Source organism: Phallusia mammillata, chromosome 2, assembly GCF_965637545.1.
Source record: "Phallusia mammillata chromosome 2, kaPhaMamm4.hap1.1, whole genome shotgun sequence".
Lineage (NCBI taxonomy): Eukaryota > Metazoa > Chordata > Ascidiacea > Phlebobranchia > Ascidiidae > Phallusia > Phallusia mammillata.
Window position 1 is genome coordinate 16613062 of NC_137253.1, and position 19033 is coordinate 16632094.

The window sequence follows — 19033 nt, forward strand, 5'->3', positions numbered from 1 at the left end:
TCCAAAATGATACTATGGGTAGAGGAAAATAACACAAAAATTGTCTGATATTTACAAACTGGAGATCTTAAACGCGAATTTGATTCGCCAAATTGAATGAAAATTTCGGGTTCTAACATTTCACCGTAATATTAAAAGCTAAATTGCTTTGTTTCATGTAAATTTTGCCGCTTATTTTTCTTGTAACTTTAAAATATTGCATTCAGCGTGCATTATCACGCTCAAATGTTAGAAACCAAAAGTTTTATTCGATTTTGCCTATCAATTTCGCGCACCAGTTTGTAAAAATCGGAAAATTTATGGGTTTCCCCCCATACCTGCTGTATTAACAGGGTTGCCATACCGTCCTTATTTCTAAGATTTGTCCTTATTTTTAAGGGCTATTTCTTAGAAAAGTTTATTGTCCTTATTTCTAAGAAATGTCCTTATTTTTGACTTGAGTCCTTCTTTTGTCTTATTTTCAACAATTACTGATCAAATCCCTATTTTTGGTTTCAAGCCGATGGCAACCCTGTGTATTAATTTGGACACAAAATGTCGTCCATGCGGCTCTATCGCGTAACAATGGGTTGGACTACTTGTGTCCAGGGAGTCGAACCGCTTGTCATATAGGTTCAGGTTCGGTTCGGGTTCACTTCGATTTGTTTTTAAGCGTTCGGGTTCCGTTCAGGTTTTTAAAAATGTATATTTTCGGGTTCGGGTTTTGTTCCGGTTTGGGCAAATTATCCGGTCCGAACCGGTTTGCCGTTTTTAAACCGGTTCAAATTTTCATTCGTTTCAATTAAAAAATCTACCTGACCTTAGCAAACTCCACAAGAATTTTGACCGTGCCCTGTTATTTTTGACACGCCCTATAAGTGTTATCTCGTGTATTCACCAGTGCGCTGTTTTGAAAAAATCAGAAAATATCAAACAAATTGCATTTTACTGGTTCAGTTCCGGTTCGGGTCCAACGCCAAACAAAATATAGGGTTCAACTCCGGTTCGGGTTTTCAGAAAATAGTAATTAGCGGTTCGGGTTCGGTTCGGGTTTAATGAAATTAACCGCTCAAACCGGTTCGCGGGTTCGGGTTCAGTTCCGGTTCGACTCCCTGGTTTTATATATACTTTGCTTCGACCTACTGCAGTTCAGAGTAGAAGCAGGGGACACTATCCTGAAGGATCACATGGAGAGCGCAAGCAAAAATGCAAGATAAACATCCGTTCGTATACAGAACGAGTTGACAAATCTCTCTGAAGAAATAGTGAGAGATGGAGTGGTAGAAGCAGCAAATACTTTAATTTAACCGGATTTTCCATTATTGCAGACGAAACTGCAGACATTTCAGGCACCGAGCAGCTATCAATCGGTGTAAGATTTCTTGATTTGCAAGGTCAGCAAAATGACCTAGCCACCATACGTGAGGATGGACGCTGCCACAATTGCAGATGCTATTATGAACGAAGCAAAAAAATTTGGTCTTAATCTGAACAAACTGTATGGCCAAGGCTACGATGGATGCTCAACAATGGCAGGAAAAGACAACGGTGTTCAGGCCCGTATCAGAAGTATCTACCCCAAAGCCACTTTCGTGCACTGTTCCGCACATCGACTGAATTTGGTCGTTAATGATTTAAATTCCGTCGCAGGTGTTAGCCACACAACTGGGACTATGAAGTCTATCATAAAAAAATTTCGTGAAAGTCCAAAGCGCAGGAGACTCGTTTCGAATGTACCTTGTTCTGTGAAACCAGATGGAGTGCGAAGTACAAAAGCATTCGCAAGTTTTCAGAGAACTTTTGTGCAATCTACACACACCTGGAGCTACTTGAGACAAACCGGCACGAGTCACAAAGTACACGGCAGACGGCACATCAGTTTAAGTGTACAGTAGGAACCACGGTGTTTCTCATCTGTCTGAAGATCATTGCGAAGTACTCGGCAATACTGGAGCCATAGTTACCCAACTGCTGCAGGCAGTTGACATGGACATGTTTGAGGTTCGAAATCATATTGTCACCTGTTGTTAAAAGCTTTCCGGGCTCACAGAGAGGGTGCTGAGCGTGTGTTTTCAGAGGATATCATGCCCGAGGTAAAAACTCTGGCAGATAAACTTGGTGTCGACTTGACTGTACCCAGGCGATGCGCACGCCAGATCTATCGGTCGAATGTGGGAGGCACCATTGAAGAATATTATCGTCGTACCACCTATATCCCTTACATGGATTCCTTGATCCTATCTCTCGAAATCCGCTTTGGTGATAGCAACAAACCTTATTTTAACATTTTCAAATTGCACCCTAAAGAAATGCAGCAAACAGAAAGAGGAGAGTTTAAACATATCGTTCTGTCTGTAAAGGAAATGTATGGCATTGACAATCTTGTCGAAGAAAGTCTAGCGTGGTATGACGTACAGAGGCACATGCCACTGGGCAACTCCATAGGCATGATAGAGCTGGTGAAGCACACCAACATGTTTCCTGCAGTGCGCAAAGCTATCCTCGTCGCACTGACGCTGCCTCCACTGCATGCGAAGTTGAACGGTCTTTCAGCACCTTGCGCAGGGTAAAGACCTGGTTAAGAACAACCATGAGTGATCAACGATTGTCGATCACTCATGGTTGTCCCCCCCCTGCGGACGCCCATGGCTCTGGTTAGTGCAATGTAAAGTATTTTAAAGAATTTTGTAACTTTTTGTTGGATTCACCCATTTTTCACCCCTTAAACCCCGAAATAATAAGTTTTAGGCCAAATACAAGCCTTAATTTGCTGAAATGTTAAACAATTGTTTGCAGTAAGTTATTTGTTTAGTACAGCGCTCTTCAACCTTTTTATTGGCACGGAACCCTTCAGGTATTTTGTATGATTTTTCGGAACCCCCACAAAGCTGACTTAAGTACATGTAGACAAGCAGGCTACATAAACGGCACAAAAACAAGTAATACGTCCCAAGCACATAGAAAAATTTGACTTAGATAAAACGATTGACAGAAACGCATTTCCCAACAGGGCTCGTAGTGAATATATTGCGTATCAGTCACAATGTGCGCACATTGTTCGAAAATGTGCAAGTGATAATCCACGCATATATTCTGCGCACTCTATGCAAAAACGCTCGCTTGCCAAACTCGCATTACTATGTTGCTTGGGTCGGTCGTTTTCACATTTGTCTCGCAATTTGGCCAGAGAGTAGCCTTTATTACGTCACAATTGATCTAAGGTGTAACCAAGGTTCGTTCTTCAGGCGAGTGTTACGGTTCGCATCAATGATATTGTGAATCATTCGTGTTAAATTGCTACAACAAACCTCAGGGAACCCCGGTTGAAGAGCCTTGGTTTAGTATTAAAAAAATTGCCTTAATCGGCCAAATAGTTACTTTTACAGCCCATAATCTGTGTGCACTGTCAGTAAGATAGAAGTCTCAACTCTCAAGGGAGAGCGGGAGTGCTCAGCTTGACGTCTGGAAGTATATTGGAAAACCACCTTTCTAGTTGTAAACTGCATTTAAAATGCATTACCACACTGTATTTGTAATGTGTATTCCAACACGCATTTCCGGTTAAATGGTTACTATTTGCAGGAATGAATAACATTACAAAATAAGTGCACGAAATTCTCTTTTCCAAAAACAGATAATAAAACAACAAAAATCTAAGGCTAGTATAAATTACACAAAACAGGTTTGATATGATTTAATGAAATGTAGACTAGTGCAGTTTACATATTTTCTGAGAGCAATAATGAACAAACATGCACAAATTTTTCTTTACACAGCTGGCAGAGCAAAGTTATAATTGCTTGGTAATGATGGCATGGTAGGTGGATGTTCAGGAATAGGGATGTTTTCCAGGTCAAGAAGACGCAATTTCATCTCCATAGTCAGCAAAATATCCAGATCACTCTTTGCCCTTTGACTGACCATCTGCACAAAAGTAACAATAGCATTTACTATTCAATTGATTTTTGCTCGAGAAAATCCAAGACTTACTGGTTTACTTAGCAGGGCATTTATTCCATCAGTCCACATACACCACTAAAAATTAAAATTCATTTTTTACCATAAAATAATAATGCAGAGCAAAAAAAACAAAAATGCAGCTTTTTGGAAAAAAGCATTGAATAAGCTATTCCACAGTCATAGCAAATACCCAATTAAAAACATTTTGGCCATATTTCATAGCTCGTTTACAAAGAAATACTGTCAGTTTCAATACTTGATTTGTTTCATTTTCTCGCTATTCAATTTTTTTGTATTATTTCTCATTGATAGAGCTTGTCCTCAACCATGTGCAATATCATCCTGTTTTTGTGTTTCCCTTACCAACAATTAGTGTAGCCCAGTAAAACTAAGTCACCAATTAAATAATTTTATGCAACATTTCAACAAGTCAGCTGGCACAAGTAACTCAAATGAGGACACATTGTGATTGGAGCATTTTAAACAGTGTTGCTGACAAAAGATAAAACTAACTAAACAGTTGTTGGGAAAAACTTTTGATATGGGAGAAATGTGGCATTTCTGTATATTTTAAATTTTTATACTACAGGCTATTTCACAGTGATTCATGTACACCAGTGGTTCTGAACCTTTTTTATTGTCGGCACTCAGCACTAAATGGTAGTTTTTTAAGTGTATAAGGAGCCGCCAAAAAAACTTATTACCTTGAAAGCTAAAATAGCAATCTTTGGTGGTTTTCTGAGGTCTGGTGGAAGCCACAAAATAAGTGGCTGAGAGCCGCAGTTAAGAATCACTGATGTACACCATACATTTTTGACTTATTTTTGATTGCGCCCTGACCTTTACAAACCAATTGTAAACAATCGTTTAAAATAAAACGAATAACTAGTGACAGAAATAACAAAAAACAGAAAATACAATAACTACTACATACATTCTTTTGATCAGGTGCAATAAAGTTAAGAGCTTCATCTGGATCATACAGTATGGAAAATGCAAGGTCAGTAGTACTTTTATGGGCTCGTGCATTTTTGATGTGTGGACAGTGTTTTCCAGTAACAATATCCTTTACATCCGCAATTGCCACTACAATACAACAAATATTAACAAACATCATAAAACTTTACCAATTTCATTATAACTGTACATTTTTCAGGTAACAGCTCAATAGCTGGTGATGATGTCATGCTATCATCAACATCCCCATAATGTAAAAATTTGTGATTGGGTGACAATCTACAAAACCACCTTGATTTGTCTGTAATGAACACATAGTTATTGCTAAAGTATGAGACAACTATGGATTTGCCAAATATAAACAAACTACCTCTGAGACGCTTATTGGAAATTTTGTGAAACACAGTTCCATCTTTCAGATAATTTAGTCTCTGCTGCTTAATGATCTCAACAATTTCTGGTTGAATTTCTTTTTGTAAGTCCCTGTTTTAACACACTGTGTGAATGAAGCAGGTTGATGACAATAACCAAAATGTTTAAAAAGTCCTACACAACAGGTTGAGCTTGTGCATCAAACTGTTCCTTATCTGCTTGTTCTTGTTGCCGCTTTTTCAGTATTTCAGAATAATTCAGATTTTGCAATTTTTGCTTAAATGAATCAAGAGAAGCTGGCTTGCTGTTCAAAGCTGAAACAACTTGATCTCGAACCACACTTAACACCTACAAAAAAATGAAACAGCACATATATGAGTACACTGTCTTGAGCTTTCAACCCATCTTTACAAATACCAATTGGGCAAATTATAAAAAAACAATAAAATACAGACCTTATCAAAATCATCTTTTATTGCACTCATTTCTTTCCATGTTTTATTTAGAAGCAGTATACAAGTGCAGAAAAACTCCTCAAAGGCATGGTCATGGGTAAAAAACATTGGGTAGTAATCTTGCCCAGTCTCTGTTGCTGTAAAAAATATTCTTGATTTTAACAAAATAATAATACAATGGCTTTGATATTGCAAAAGTAACCTACGTTGTTCACCAATCTTTAAAACATCACATAGCATTTTAGTGATGCAAATTGAGCTTTTTCCAAATGGACATTCATGTTTATCATCTCTTGAACTGTTCTCCAACACAAGCTAAAAAATGAGGTGATTTTAAACACTTTTTTAAATCCATATGTTACACAAAAAATATTAAAATACATCCATTTGCAAAAATGGCAAATATTTCCCAGGGGGTGCATTAGCATCAAGTAAACTTTACCCGGACAAATACATCCTGTTGATTCCGTGCAAAATAAATCATCAAATCCAAAGCTAGCACACCTGGAGGTGTTTGTTGGAAATCAAGCACAGGGTTATTGTACTCCTACCAAATAAAAAAAAAACGGTTGTAATGAACTATCACATTTGTTTTATGGAAGACTGGCCCCACATTCAGTTTTTTTGTTGTTGTTTTTGATGTAGCTTTATTAAAGTATAATCTAGGTATCAGCAACACCGCCTTTTTGGTTAAACATTACTCAAGTTAAGATTGGAACCAACATATGTAAGTAGCATCATAAACCTACATCAAATCCCAGCTTTTTAAAATCGCGATCATTAAATGGAGCATTAAGTTGGGGCCGTTTGGATAATGGAGAGGTATGGCCACTGGAATCAAAAGCTATGTTTCTCAGTTCCAGAAGTTTTTCTCTTTCTTCCTTTAATGATAAAAAACAACAACTCAGAAAATTGCTTGTTTTATTCATTGGTGTAAAAATCAAAGTAACATACTTGAATATTTGAGTCTAGTCTTTTCATCATTCTTTCTTCAAGCATATTGAAGGTCAAAACTTGCAAAACATGCAGCTGATGAGCCATTTCAGCTCCAATAGCCTTAGGAGTTCGGATAACATGCTGGTTTAAAACACATGTGATAAATATAATATGGTAGCAGATTTTGCTTTAACTTGCAAAAATACTTACATTTAGAATGACTGTCCTAAATTGTCTTTGGGCCATGGTGTCAGATATTTTCTGCAAAGTTCACTTTTATAAAAAACGTTTGAACATATGACAAGCAAATTAAAACTAATTTTACATTTATTTTAAAGTTATACAATTTTTACAATACATAAACATACTCTGCGTCCACTTATTTTGCTCTTGTCAGACGGTGCCTTCATGAATAATCCGTTGATTAGAGCAATTGTGTTTTGTTGAATTTCTATGTTGGATCTATGATTTCAATACAATTCCATCAAAGCAAAAGCTTACAAATTGTAAGAAATGCTTACAATACCTTTGCAAATGTGCTATGAGATTGCTTACAATAATAGCATCTGATATTTCTTGGTACATCTGTTGACTAAAAGCAATCAAGTATTTTAACTTCAATATTCTTATCTTAATGTGGTCTAAATATATTACCTATTTACAACAGCACACTCCAAAATCCCCAATGACCTTTGCAAAATAGTGGCATCTGCATTTCCTGTTTTATTCACTAGGTTTGCAATCTTAAGAAACAATAGAACATATATTTCAATCGTCTAGTTTTTTGATGAAAACTTTTTCTACCTTTTTGATGAATTCACTTGTTAGCACATCTTCCCATACAAGTATGCCATGGTCCATAATTTCAAGGAAAGCTGTCAAAGCGTATGCCAATGATTCACCCTGGAACCCATTGCAAAAATTCACAAAAAAATATCAAAGTTTTATGGTTAGGCATTGCAATTTTGTTTCAATATACAACATTTTAAAAGCAAACAGTCAAAAATCCAAGAGATGACCATTGTATTGCCACCAAAGATTTGCATGTATGTAAGGTTATTTAAAAACAAACATGTTTGTGTTTGTATTAAGGTGTAACTGGAATTTCCCATACACCTATTGACTGTAGAAAGTAACCTTTTCAAAAAATGAAAACCAAAAACATGCATAACCATTTCTCCAACCTGACATGAACCTTTCTCAACAGCTCCAATGAGCCATGGTATACCTTCCTTGGTTACAAATTCGTTTGCAAATGTCGGGTCAGAAGACATTACAGAGAGATTTTTCAAAGCCATTATTTTTTCTTCTGGAGTGTCTGGCCTTTTTAACTGTTTTAGCAATCTTTCCACCTCTTTCCACTAAACAAACAATAGTTTTAAACAGATTGTATCAACAACAACAACATTAAAATGTTTAAATAAGTGTACATTAACTGAAAACTGAAAAATAATACACAAAAAGATAAGGCATAAGGAAGAGAACGATTTTTACTGTAAAACCCAACATATGTTTGCATGTCAGAGTGTTTTCGAAATTTAATTGGGTCCCTATCCTTTTCCAGGGATAATATGCCTAGCAGTTACATAATTGTTTCAGCTAGGGTTGGGAAGCCGGTCAAATACGGTCAATTGACAGCACTTTATTTGACCAGTCAAATACTATTTTTAATTTTAAAAATCAAATCCGGCAAATTTTCTTGGACTTGCTTTTTGGTTGTTGGAAAGGGTAAATTATTTCTAATAACCTCAGGTAGAACAGTTTAGGGCAGTGGTTCTTAACCGGTGGGAAATTTCCCACCAGTGGGAAATTTAATCTTTTTAGAGGGAAACTAGAAGGGTGGCTTAGCACATATTGCCCTTGTATATACACTATAACACATATTTTCTACACTTATTTTATATTGGGTCCCATATCATCCATTGTCTTTTATAACCTTGGTTGTTTCTGCAAGCAAAAACTCATGGGTCCCCACACATAGAAAGTTGTAAATAATACATTTCAAGAGATAACCATGAGAAAGTCGGGTGTTGTAAGGTAAAACACAGTGACCGGTACTGTGCATAAATAAATATGCTTTATGGAGTACAAACTATTTAAATTCAGTCAATTTATACATTTTTGAAGGTTTTCTATTTTATGGTCTATCTGAGAAAAAAAGTGTTAAATAGTGAGAAAAAAGCTAAAACACAACAATCAGCTCCTATAACACAATAATACAGGGTCATGTAACAGCTACAGGGTTGAACACAAGAATCAACACCTATAAATGGTGCACTGTACAAGCTGTCCAAATTTCATTTAATTCAGACATAGTTTGAAAAATTGAACCATTTTGGGGGTCTAGTGGGGTAAATGTTTGGGCAACAGGGTAAAACACAACATTCTACACCTATAAATGCACACTCTACCAGCTGTCCAAATTTCATTCAATTCTGACATTGTTAAACAATTGACCCATTTCGGGGGGCTAGTGGGGTAAATGTTGGGGTGACAAAGTTGAAGATAACAAACAACTACTATAAGTAGCACACTCTATAAGCTGTCCAAATTTCATCCAATTCGGACAATGTTTAAAAAATTCACCCTTTTTAGGGGGCTAGAGGGGTAAATATTGGGGCTACAGGGTTAAACACAATGATTGACACCTATAAATGACAAATTCTACAAGCTGTCCAAATTTCATCTAATTCCGACACCGTTTAAAAAACTCACCCATTTTAGGGGTTAGTGGGGTAACTGATGGGGTTCAACACCCAAAAGTATAAAATATGAAATCACAATGACCCAGTTAACAGTCATGTAAAATTTTATCCAATTCTGACAATGTTTAAAATTTTGACCACTAGAGGTGTTATTAGCCACATTCGTCAATGCTTCTGACGTCACAAGGGTGTTGACACCCCTCTAACTGTCAACTGCAAAAACATCCACCAAACAACCCACAAACACAAGTAACATATGTCTGGTTGGCTTTATAACATCACACAAAACTAACGTTTGTGGTGCACACCAACAACATTTTACATTTTGGGGGCTAGCGGTAAATACTGGGGTTGTCATGACAAACGAAGCAGATGGCACATCTACATAACTATATCTACCATCTGTGAAAGTTTCATCCAAATCCATCAAACATTTCATGGCAAAAGAGGGTGGACAAACTTCAGGGAGGAAAGAAAAAAAACAAAAACAAATCGAGTAAAATCAAGATGTGTCATAATTATGTATTTAGGTAACCAAACTCGGGCCCGAGGGTCGAACCCGGCTTTAAATTAATCGTTGAAAGTAACTTTCCTAACATTTTTCCGCAACAACATGTAAGATTGATTTCAGCAAGGTTTACAAGACACATACAAATCCAAAAGCCATTTGTTACATCACAGACAAGACTAAAAAGTATCAATGACTTTGCTATTGTGCGTGAAGAAAAGCCTTTCCTTTGTTGATTGTGATGCAATAAATGACTATTGCAAGCAGAGCAGACTTTTTGGTATCCAAAAGGTTTAATCACTCACAAAAGCACTATTTAAACTAAAAAAGATTGCAGTATACTTTTGGGCAGTGTTTCATACCGGAACGGAACGAAACCAAATAACGTTATTCGTTCTGAGCAAATTATTTATTTCGTTATTTCGTTCTGGACCGATATTTTCATTTCGTTCCGGTCTGACCGAAATAAAATTATAACGGTATTTCGGTCTTAAAAAAGAACATTTCTTTGTGGTCTTTACAACTATTAAGCGAAAAAAGAAAGAAAGTTGCAACACACAAAAATTATTGTCGGTAGTTGTTATGTGACATAACATTTGTCAATAATGGTCAAAACGGATGTAAATTGTAGGAGCCTCAATTTTTATTATATCTTAACGGTGAGAAATTTTCAGCAATTGTTTCATGTCAAATGTCCGGAACGAAATACAAGAATAAAATATAACGGTATTTCGTTCCGTTCCGGTATTTTGAATATTTTTTATTTCGGTATTTGAGCCAAAAAATATTTATTTCGATGAATGAAACACTGCCTTTGGGGTTCAGAGCAAGTCGCTTCACAAAATTATTTCATTTAAAGAATGTTTTTTTTGTTAACATAGGGCACAAAACATCATTAGAAAAATAACAAAGGGGGAAATTGGAAGTTGGTGGTTGACTTTAGTGGGAAACCACACCAAAAAGGTTAAGAACCACTGGTTTAGGGCATACTGTTGTATTAATAAGTGCTTTTTAAGGCAATATAGATGTGTTTTGTTCATTTGAAATAAATGCCACAACAATTAGGAGATTCTTTTTTTTTTAAATTAAGATCTGATTTACGTTGTGGCAAACTTTGCCAGGTTTACAATGCAATTAAAAAGCATGGATCACTTCTAGCACAGTTTTATCGTAATAAAATTGAGTGTGATATGTCCATGAGGGAAAGTTAGTTCATCAGTATTTACTTGGCCATTTTTGCAAATGTTGCACATTTTTACTGACAGATAAAAAATCAAAAAATAAATAAATTAAAGCATCTGTGTAAACTTGTAGGTCTACAGCCCTTTTTTCTATAGTTGATCCAAAAATTGTTTGTAGCTATATATTTAGCTTATAATTGCCCTGAATAGATTTTTGTGGATAAGTTACAGGTCAGTACTTATTGGAATAAAGTAGGTACATATCAAGCTTTTGTTTATTCCTTTTTTGTCATGAATGGAGATGTGACACAACGTAACATCATAAATTACGACTTTAATCAGGATAAGTGAGTTTTGCAGTTAAATCTCAGTGAAAATTAGACTTTAATCTGATGTATATAGAATATTATGAGAGTCCAGTTCACAAATGTGATTACTGAATGAAAATTACAGACACACAGGTGGGGTAATTGATGAATTGAAGCATGCAATGCATACGGATAAGTCTGTACTATAATATAAACTGAACATTTCCTACTTCACAGACAAATTTATATGAGTTGAAACCTTCATTTACATTACTTATGGTTTAGAAGAAGATTTAACTCCCAACTTTTGACTAAAATTGCAATTTAATAATGTGTATAGTATTTGACCTATTTGACAAGTATTTGACCGGTCAATTGACCAGATTTTATTTGACTGGACAATTATATTCAGACAGACAAATGCGAAGAAAGCAAGGCACAAACTTGTTTATTTCAACCCAAACTTTAAAATGTCTTGTCCACTTAAAATACCATTACCAACAGCGAAAAAATAAGAAGTGGCATGGTGGCAAATGCACAACAATAAAAAAGTGACTTAACTTTTTACTATGCAATGGTCAACCATACAACAACCATTTAATGTCCATCTTGCATGGCTTTAATAATTTAGATACAAATTAACAACAAACAAGCACACCATAACTACATTTGTTTAACTTTTCAGCACTAGGCTTGAAGGTCTGTGAACAATTATTTTTTTTTTTTTTTTTTTTTTAATTATCCAAAAACAGAGTGGAATCACAATGTGTATCCTTCAGGGAAGCTTAATTATAATTACACCCATAATTGCAGAATTATTTAAAATACTTTGCAATGGATCAACGAATAAAACTCATGGGTCATACACTTTAGTACAAGTGATGTGATTTGTTTTGTGATTATTAGGTGTTGCTTCTGTGTTGTACACTTATACAATACAGCCTACTGTTTCTTAAACAAGGAAGTCGACATGATGGCAGTGTACCAAATGTATACACTGTGACATTTGTATACGAACCAATAAAACATAAGGAGTTATGGCTTTTATTACTTGCCTACACATAAAACAATATGGAAATATATTTGATTAATTAGCTTTCATGCTTGAAATTGTTGTAGACAAATTCTGAGGTTGTGCTTGGCCATATGCATAAACATATATGACATTTATTAATGGCAGAGGATGTAGCAGTTTTTTTTACATTTTTGAGACCTGCAGGCCAGCTGCTGGGATCACCAGGGTCAAATTTACCTGGATCAACTTTAGATAATTATCCAATATGTGTGTAAATTTTGAAAAGTTCTCTTTATGACCAAACCTGACAACCAATCCCACATTAGACAGTGAACAGAAAAAAAGCATGAAAATATGTGACCCACAGCTATCATTCAATACCACCAAGGCTTACTGGTGCAATAGCAAGTTTCAGCACAGCTCCATCTTTTACTTCATCTCTTGTCTGAAAACAATTACAAAATAATAAATGCATAATATGTACAAACTATATTTATAAATTGGAAACACACATAGAATGTTTCTTTTTTAATTTTTACTGTGCATATAATCCACAGTAACTTTCTGCATTATTATTATGATATATAAACAATGTACTATTTTTTCTATAGATCTTTGTTTATTTTATGGCAGTTATATTAAAATTTTGAAAATTTTAAAAAATGACAGCAAATGAGAAAGTGCTTTAAATTGGTTTCAGGATATTGCTTTAAATTGGTTTCAGGATATTAATAACATTTCTTTATTCCGTGCAAACTTTCTCTTTTTCTGTCAAATTTTGCTAATTGTTTGTGCACACATGATCATTTATATGCAAACATATGAAACAACTAGAAGGTGGCTTAGCACATTTTTTGTTGCACATACATTATAACCTATTTTAAAACATTAATATATTTCCGATGCTTATTTTATATTGGGTCCCATATTTGGTTCTTCAGGCAGAAACTCATGGGTCCCCACACATGCAAAGTTGAAAATAATGAATTTAAAAAAAAAATAATAATCTGCCAATGTTTACAATTTTGACCACTAGAGGTATTTTGAACCATAACCGTTAATGCTCCTGACGTCACAGGGCTGTTAACAACCCCCTAACTGCCACATTTGTGGTGCCCAGTAACAAACAAATACGTTTTACACTTTGGGGGCTGGTGGGGGTAAATGTTGGGGCTACAAGGTTGAACACAACAATCAACACCTATAAATGGCATACTCTACATTCTACAAGCTATCCAAATTTCAGCCCATTCTGACACTGTTTAAAAACTTAAACTTAATCAAATTTAAAAAAAACTAGAAAGGTGGCTTTCTAATATACTTCCATTTTATATATTCTATATGATATTTACCCATTTACTATACACATCATTTGTTCTACACATATGATTGTTTTTGCAAGCAAAAACGAATGGGTCCCCATACGCGCGTTTGTGCGGATTCACGGTAAACAGACGTCCTGGTTATTTTTACATTCTTAGGGAAAAACTTTCAGAAAGCATTAATCCAACTTAGTACCTTCAGGGAAGGGGACCCAAAACAACAAAACAATTTGAGTAAAATTAATATGTATCAGGGAAGAGGACCCATAAATAATCCATTCTATGGGTTTTGTGATACAACCACCACAATACCATGGTTTGTCATCAGTGGAAGTTAAATATTAAGTCTTGATTTCATGAATATAATGCAAACCAAAATAAAAAATACACAGTGGAATAAACAAAAATATTATATATATATATACCCTAAGATATTCAAAAAAGTTAACTCTACCCTCTCAGTGATGTATTGTTTCGAATCATAATGCTGCAGGGCATAAAAAGTAGGATTTTGAACATTCCACCTTGAAAAAAAAAACAGAAATGAGTTGTAAAAAATTAAACTGAATGTAATCATATGATTAAGCTGTGTGTTAACTAATGTTTTTGATAACATGTGGCTAGACTTTCAGGTGCACATCTTTCCAGTCACTTTTATAGGAAAACCAATCATTGGCTAGACCAGTGCTCTTCAACCTTTTTAGTGGCACGGAACCCTCAAGGTGTTTTGGCAAACTTTGCGGAACCCCCATAAAATAATTTTAATGTAATACAAGTATCATAGAAAAAACATGCATTTCCTTAATACACCCCAAGCGCAAAGTTGACTTCAATTAAAGATTCACTGAAACGCATTGCCATGTTGCTTGGATCGGTCGATTCTACATTCTTGCAACTTAGTCAAAGTGTATCAAGACTGTGTCTATTACATCACAATTGATCAAAGGTTAACCAAATCGTACAGGCAAGCATTGCTGTTCACAACAATGACATTATGAATCATTCTTGTTTGAATTGCTACACCAAACCGCTGTGAACCCCTGTGCAACCTTTTTTTTAGTTCACGGAACCCCGGTTAAAGAGCACTGGGCTAGACAATGCTCAACACTAAAACATAGTTATGTCAAGTTAAAACTAGAAGAGTGGCTTTCTGATATACTTCCATTTTATATATTATATACGATATTTACCAGTTGACTATACACATCATTTGATCTACACATATGATTGTTTTTGTAAACAAAAACAAATGGGTCCCCACACACGCGTTTGTGCGGATTTACAGTAAACAAATGTTGCGGTGAATTTTAGATTCAGGACAAATTTTTAGAAAGCATTAACCCAACAATAAAAAAAATTTGTTCGTATTCTTTTTGCACTATTATTGTCATGTAATTACAAAAACACTAAAAAAATGTAACAAATACTTTAATTTAATCTCTTGCTTTGACCCAGATATTGTCGTCCAAAGTCGGGTTTTAAACACAATTTTTTTTAGAAAGCTGTAACAGTTGTGTTACAGACACTTTAAATTAAAAAGCAATTTGCTACAAGTGTATACATAACAAATTGTTTTTCATTTAACTTTGTTTCGTAAAACGAGTACCATTGACCTGTAGTAACCTCTCAGGGTGCACACGCCAAACGACTGTTTGATCTTTTAACACCGTTTTCAATAGCACGCCGTCCTTAGTGTTCAACAATACTGTTAAGCCTAATTTATACATGCCTTGAGTATTGACTCCTAAATTGATTGTTAAAAAAACGCTACGTTATGAAGAAAGTTCTGAGCTGTGTTTGTAATACCGACTAGTTGACCTTAAGTAACCCGTGATCATGCGGCGGCCAACCTGACAACGAGCATTTAAAAAAACATTTATTTGGCAAAAAAGTCAAGTTAATTTTTTCATCTTTACTTTGATTAACAAAGTTTTTCTTGACATATACAAAACGAAGCGCGGTTATTAGGTTTAAATCACGTCATAGGTGTAAAACCTTCGCCAAAACTAAAAATGTGAGTGATAACTTAATAAAACGACATAGCATTGCTGTGCAAAACAGCTGATTTCTAATCACTGAAACGACGTCTCGTAAAACGTCTGTCCGACGTCAAGCTGAGCCCTCTCGCTATCGTAAACCAGTGAGTTACTCTCTTGGGACTTCTGCCGACAGTGTCTTTCTTGACCAAACGAGCGTTAGACACATTTACGTTTCGGGGGCCTGTGGGTGAACCTCTGGGTCATTCGGGGTCAAACTTCTAAACAATCTAAAGGATCAAGTTCAGATTGATAACTAACATATGTCCAAATTTGAATAAATTTGAAGCACTCCTTCTTTACCACACGAGCGATAAACACCAGAGTTAAAAATTTTAAGTTTCGGGGGCCTGTGGGAGAACCGCTGAGTCATTCGGGGTCAAACTTCTAGAGGATCAAGTTAAGATTGATCACTAACATATGTCCAAATTTGAATAAATTTGAAGCACTTTTTCTTTACCAAACCAGCATTAAAAATTTTACGTTTCGGGGGCCTGTGGGTGAACCGCTGGGTCAATCGGGGTCAAACTTCAGGAGGATCAAATTTGGATTATTAACTAACATCTCTGTAAATTTGAATAAATTTGAAGCACTCTTTCTTGACCAAACGCGTCTCACAAACCAGCGTTAGACAGAAAAAAAAATACGGACAAAAACAATATGTGTCCCCTTCAGGGAAGGGGACCCATAATAATTCAGTTTTAATCAGATAAACTGTTGACTGTTGGAGGGACTAAAATAGGATGAAGCCAATGTGTCATAATGCAATCAGTTTAACAATAAATAAGTCGCAGTCTAGCAAAAACCTTGATAACTTGCACTCAAGTGCAAATGTACTTCATTCAGTCTGTACAACAGCTATTAGTTATCGCTGCAAAGCAATATATTGATAGTTACTGTACTTTATTGGTCACCATGAGTATTGGTTGCCGGGGTGAAGCCCACTAAAAATTTCTGAGTTGGCAGTCATATCAAGAAACCATATGCTGCCACCCCAGTATTTTCCCAAACAATTTAGTTGTTCATCACTTAAAAAAAATGTGTTCCTTTTTCTGACGTTCACACTTTCTAAACTAAAGGTTTAACAAACGGGTGACCTAAAGTTCTCCGACTTCACACTTTTCTCAGAAGCAAAAGTGCTAAAACATTTTCCTAATGATGGAATATTTTTTTACAGGGGCCTTGGATAGAAAGTTTGGATACATTTAACAAGTATATACTATTTATAATTTTGTTTAATTCTAGTGTACCTTTCACAAAAATCCCTGATGTTATCTTGTAATGACTGTTTCTAAAAATAAACATGTTTTGTCAGAAATAACAGATGTACAGGATTAAAAAAAACACTCACTTTAATGTAATATTTGTGTACAGCCTTTATTTGAAACCAAATTTAGACAGCTTAATTCATAAGTATACACACACACACACACACACACATACACACACGCACACACATACACACACACACACACACACACACACACACACACACACATATATATAAACCTAGTTTCACTAAATTTAACACTTACTAAATTAATCTCATACAACTGTGGAGTTGCTCCTGGAGCTTCAATGGCAACCTTCAACACTTCCCTTCTCCCATGAGGAACTCGTGAAATAGTACCCTTAAAATCACAGATGCACTTATTGTTAAACTTATGAGATAAAATATTGTCTGATATATTTTCGATGGATAAGTATAAAAGTGCAATAACTGAGTTTGTATTACATCAAAATAAGGTTTTAAACAGTGCACATTGGCAGAAAACCACATAGCTGAAAAATTAAACACATATCAGGGACTGTCAGGGTAACCACTGGGCCAAGTCAAGTTAAAAACTTGAACAGCAAGTAAGAAATACAACATTAAAAACTTTTTAAATTTTCAGCACCTTAGAAAACCCAGATTAAATTTTTAGTAACAACAAATGGTTTTTTAGACCTCCTCCTGCCCTCCCAAAATTTTAAAACTTGCAATATCTATACCTAAAACAGACAAAACGTTTTTTTAAAACATCGCAACAAACCCACAAAAAACAGAAAAAATAATGTTTTTTTTTGCAGGAATTATTATCAAGGATTATTAACAAAAATCAGCTAATAATAGAATTATATGATACAACAGCATTTATATACTATTTTTAATACCTGTTCTAAATCTTTAATTTGTATGCCTCTAAATACACGTTCAGTGTGGGATGATCGATTTGACATTTGGGGACTTGACATCATTAAGAAAACAACTTCTCTTTATAAAACACAAAATGAAAAAACATACCTTTTGTTAAAAATAAACCTTATTAAATTTATCGGTACACAAAACAGAAAAGTTACATACCATCCAGATTGAAAAGAATGGCCTAGTTTGGATTTTCCCTTGTAATCCGCGCAACTTAGAACAGCTTCATTAGGTAACTCCAATAAATATTCGGTACAATTTTATATTTGTGTTGCACACTGAACTGAAGTTCCAGTTGGTCACAACAAGACAAGCCTCATTCGCGTCCGCGAATAATCCGCGTAAATCAGTCAAGCGCATCGGAACTTACCGATCGTCACGCTTAAAATAACATTTTCAATTCGCTAACGTAGTCGTTAAAAGTACATTTTGTCAGTGTTTTTAGGACGTAGTTATGACATTCAAGTGACTGCTGGGTAGGAAAGTTACCAAAAAATGTTTTCTGTCTTAAAGATAATTACCGACAATTATGAGCAGTTTGGCATTCATAAACTATCCAAAAACAAAGAAATCCAATCGGAAAAATGTTTATATCGTTATGAAAATTTATGGAGTTTGGCAGAGCATCCACATGCGCAATAGAGCAAAAACTGAAGATTCGTTGTGTTTATTTTTGTTGTTCTTTTTGTTAGATAGTCTTGTAGGCGTTACATACAAGTTGCGTTAATCAGTAAATCTACCTGTCAATCAAAAATCAATCAATCCGCGCATATCCGGGCAGAAAATTGTAATTCCGCGCAACTGTTTTGACGAAAAAAATATCCCCCGCCCAAAACAAAAACTTTCCAATAGGACATACCATTGATACCAATTACCAAGTCTGGCAGTAAAGTGTTAATTGACATGGATTTTGTGTCAAACAAGTTTTTCAAAATAACCAAAACCCTGAATTTTGCATTAGGCAATGTTTAACATTATTTATTGCTTTCGAAAAAAACCTGACTTCCGCTAAACGTTCCAGACCAGTGGTTCTCAATCTCGCAAATCTCATACACCGTGACCCCTGCTTACCGTAATTTGAAAAAAAAAACAGACGAACGGTATTAATTTTACA

The 19033-nt window shown here is 35.3% G+C and overlaps 1 protein-coding gene and 1 pseudogene across 4 annotated transcripts; one reads left to right on the forward strand and one right to left on the reverse strand.

Annotated features, from left to right (window-relative positions):
• The first annotated feature begins 1406 nt into the window (after positions 1–1406).
• On the forward strand, positions 1407–2638 carry LOC145213078 (zinc finger MYM-type protein 1-like; annotated as a pseudogene).
• An 861-nt stretch (positions 2639–3499) lies between these two features.
• LOC145213498 (engulfment and cell motility protein 1-like) lies at positions 3500–18290 on the reverse strand. 4 transcript variants are annotated; one of them, XM_080081796.1, is made up of 23 exons: positions 18079–18289; positions 17889–17983; positions 17270–17365; positions 16985–17025; positions 14153–14222; positions 12771–12821; positions 7844–8020; positions 7464–7562; positions 7314–7402; positions 7186–7251; positions 7028–7121; positions 6870–6920; positions 6678–6800; positions 6473–6604; positions 6166–6270; positions 5930–6038; positions 5724–5860; positions 5447–5616; positions 5267–5379; positions 5087–5197; positions 4874–5025; positions 3970–4014; positions 3500–3903 (listed from the first exon to the last, which is right to left on the reverse strand). In XM_080081796.1, the coding sequence occupies exons 2-23, from the start codon at positions 17970–17972 to the stop codon at positions 3748–3750; spliced, it is 2271 nt and encodes a 756-aa protein (XP_079937922.1). In that variant the 5' UTR covers positions 17973–17983; positions 18079–18289; the 3' UTR covers positions 3500–3747. The 4 variants fall into 4 exon arrangements, with proteins under 4 accessions (XP_079937922.1, XP_079937921.1, XP_079937923.1 ...); XM_080081795.1 differs by having other exon boundaries at positions 17889–17988; XM_080081797.1 differs by lacking the exon at positions 17889–17983 and having other exon boundaries at positions 18079–18290.
• Positions 18291–19033: the final 743 nt, after the last annotated feature.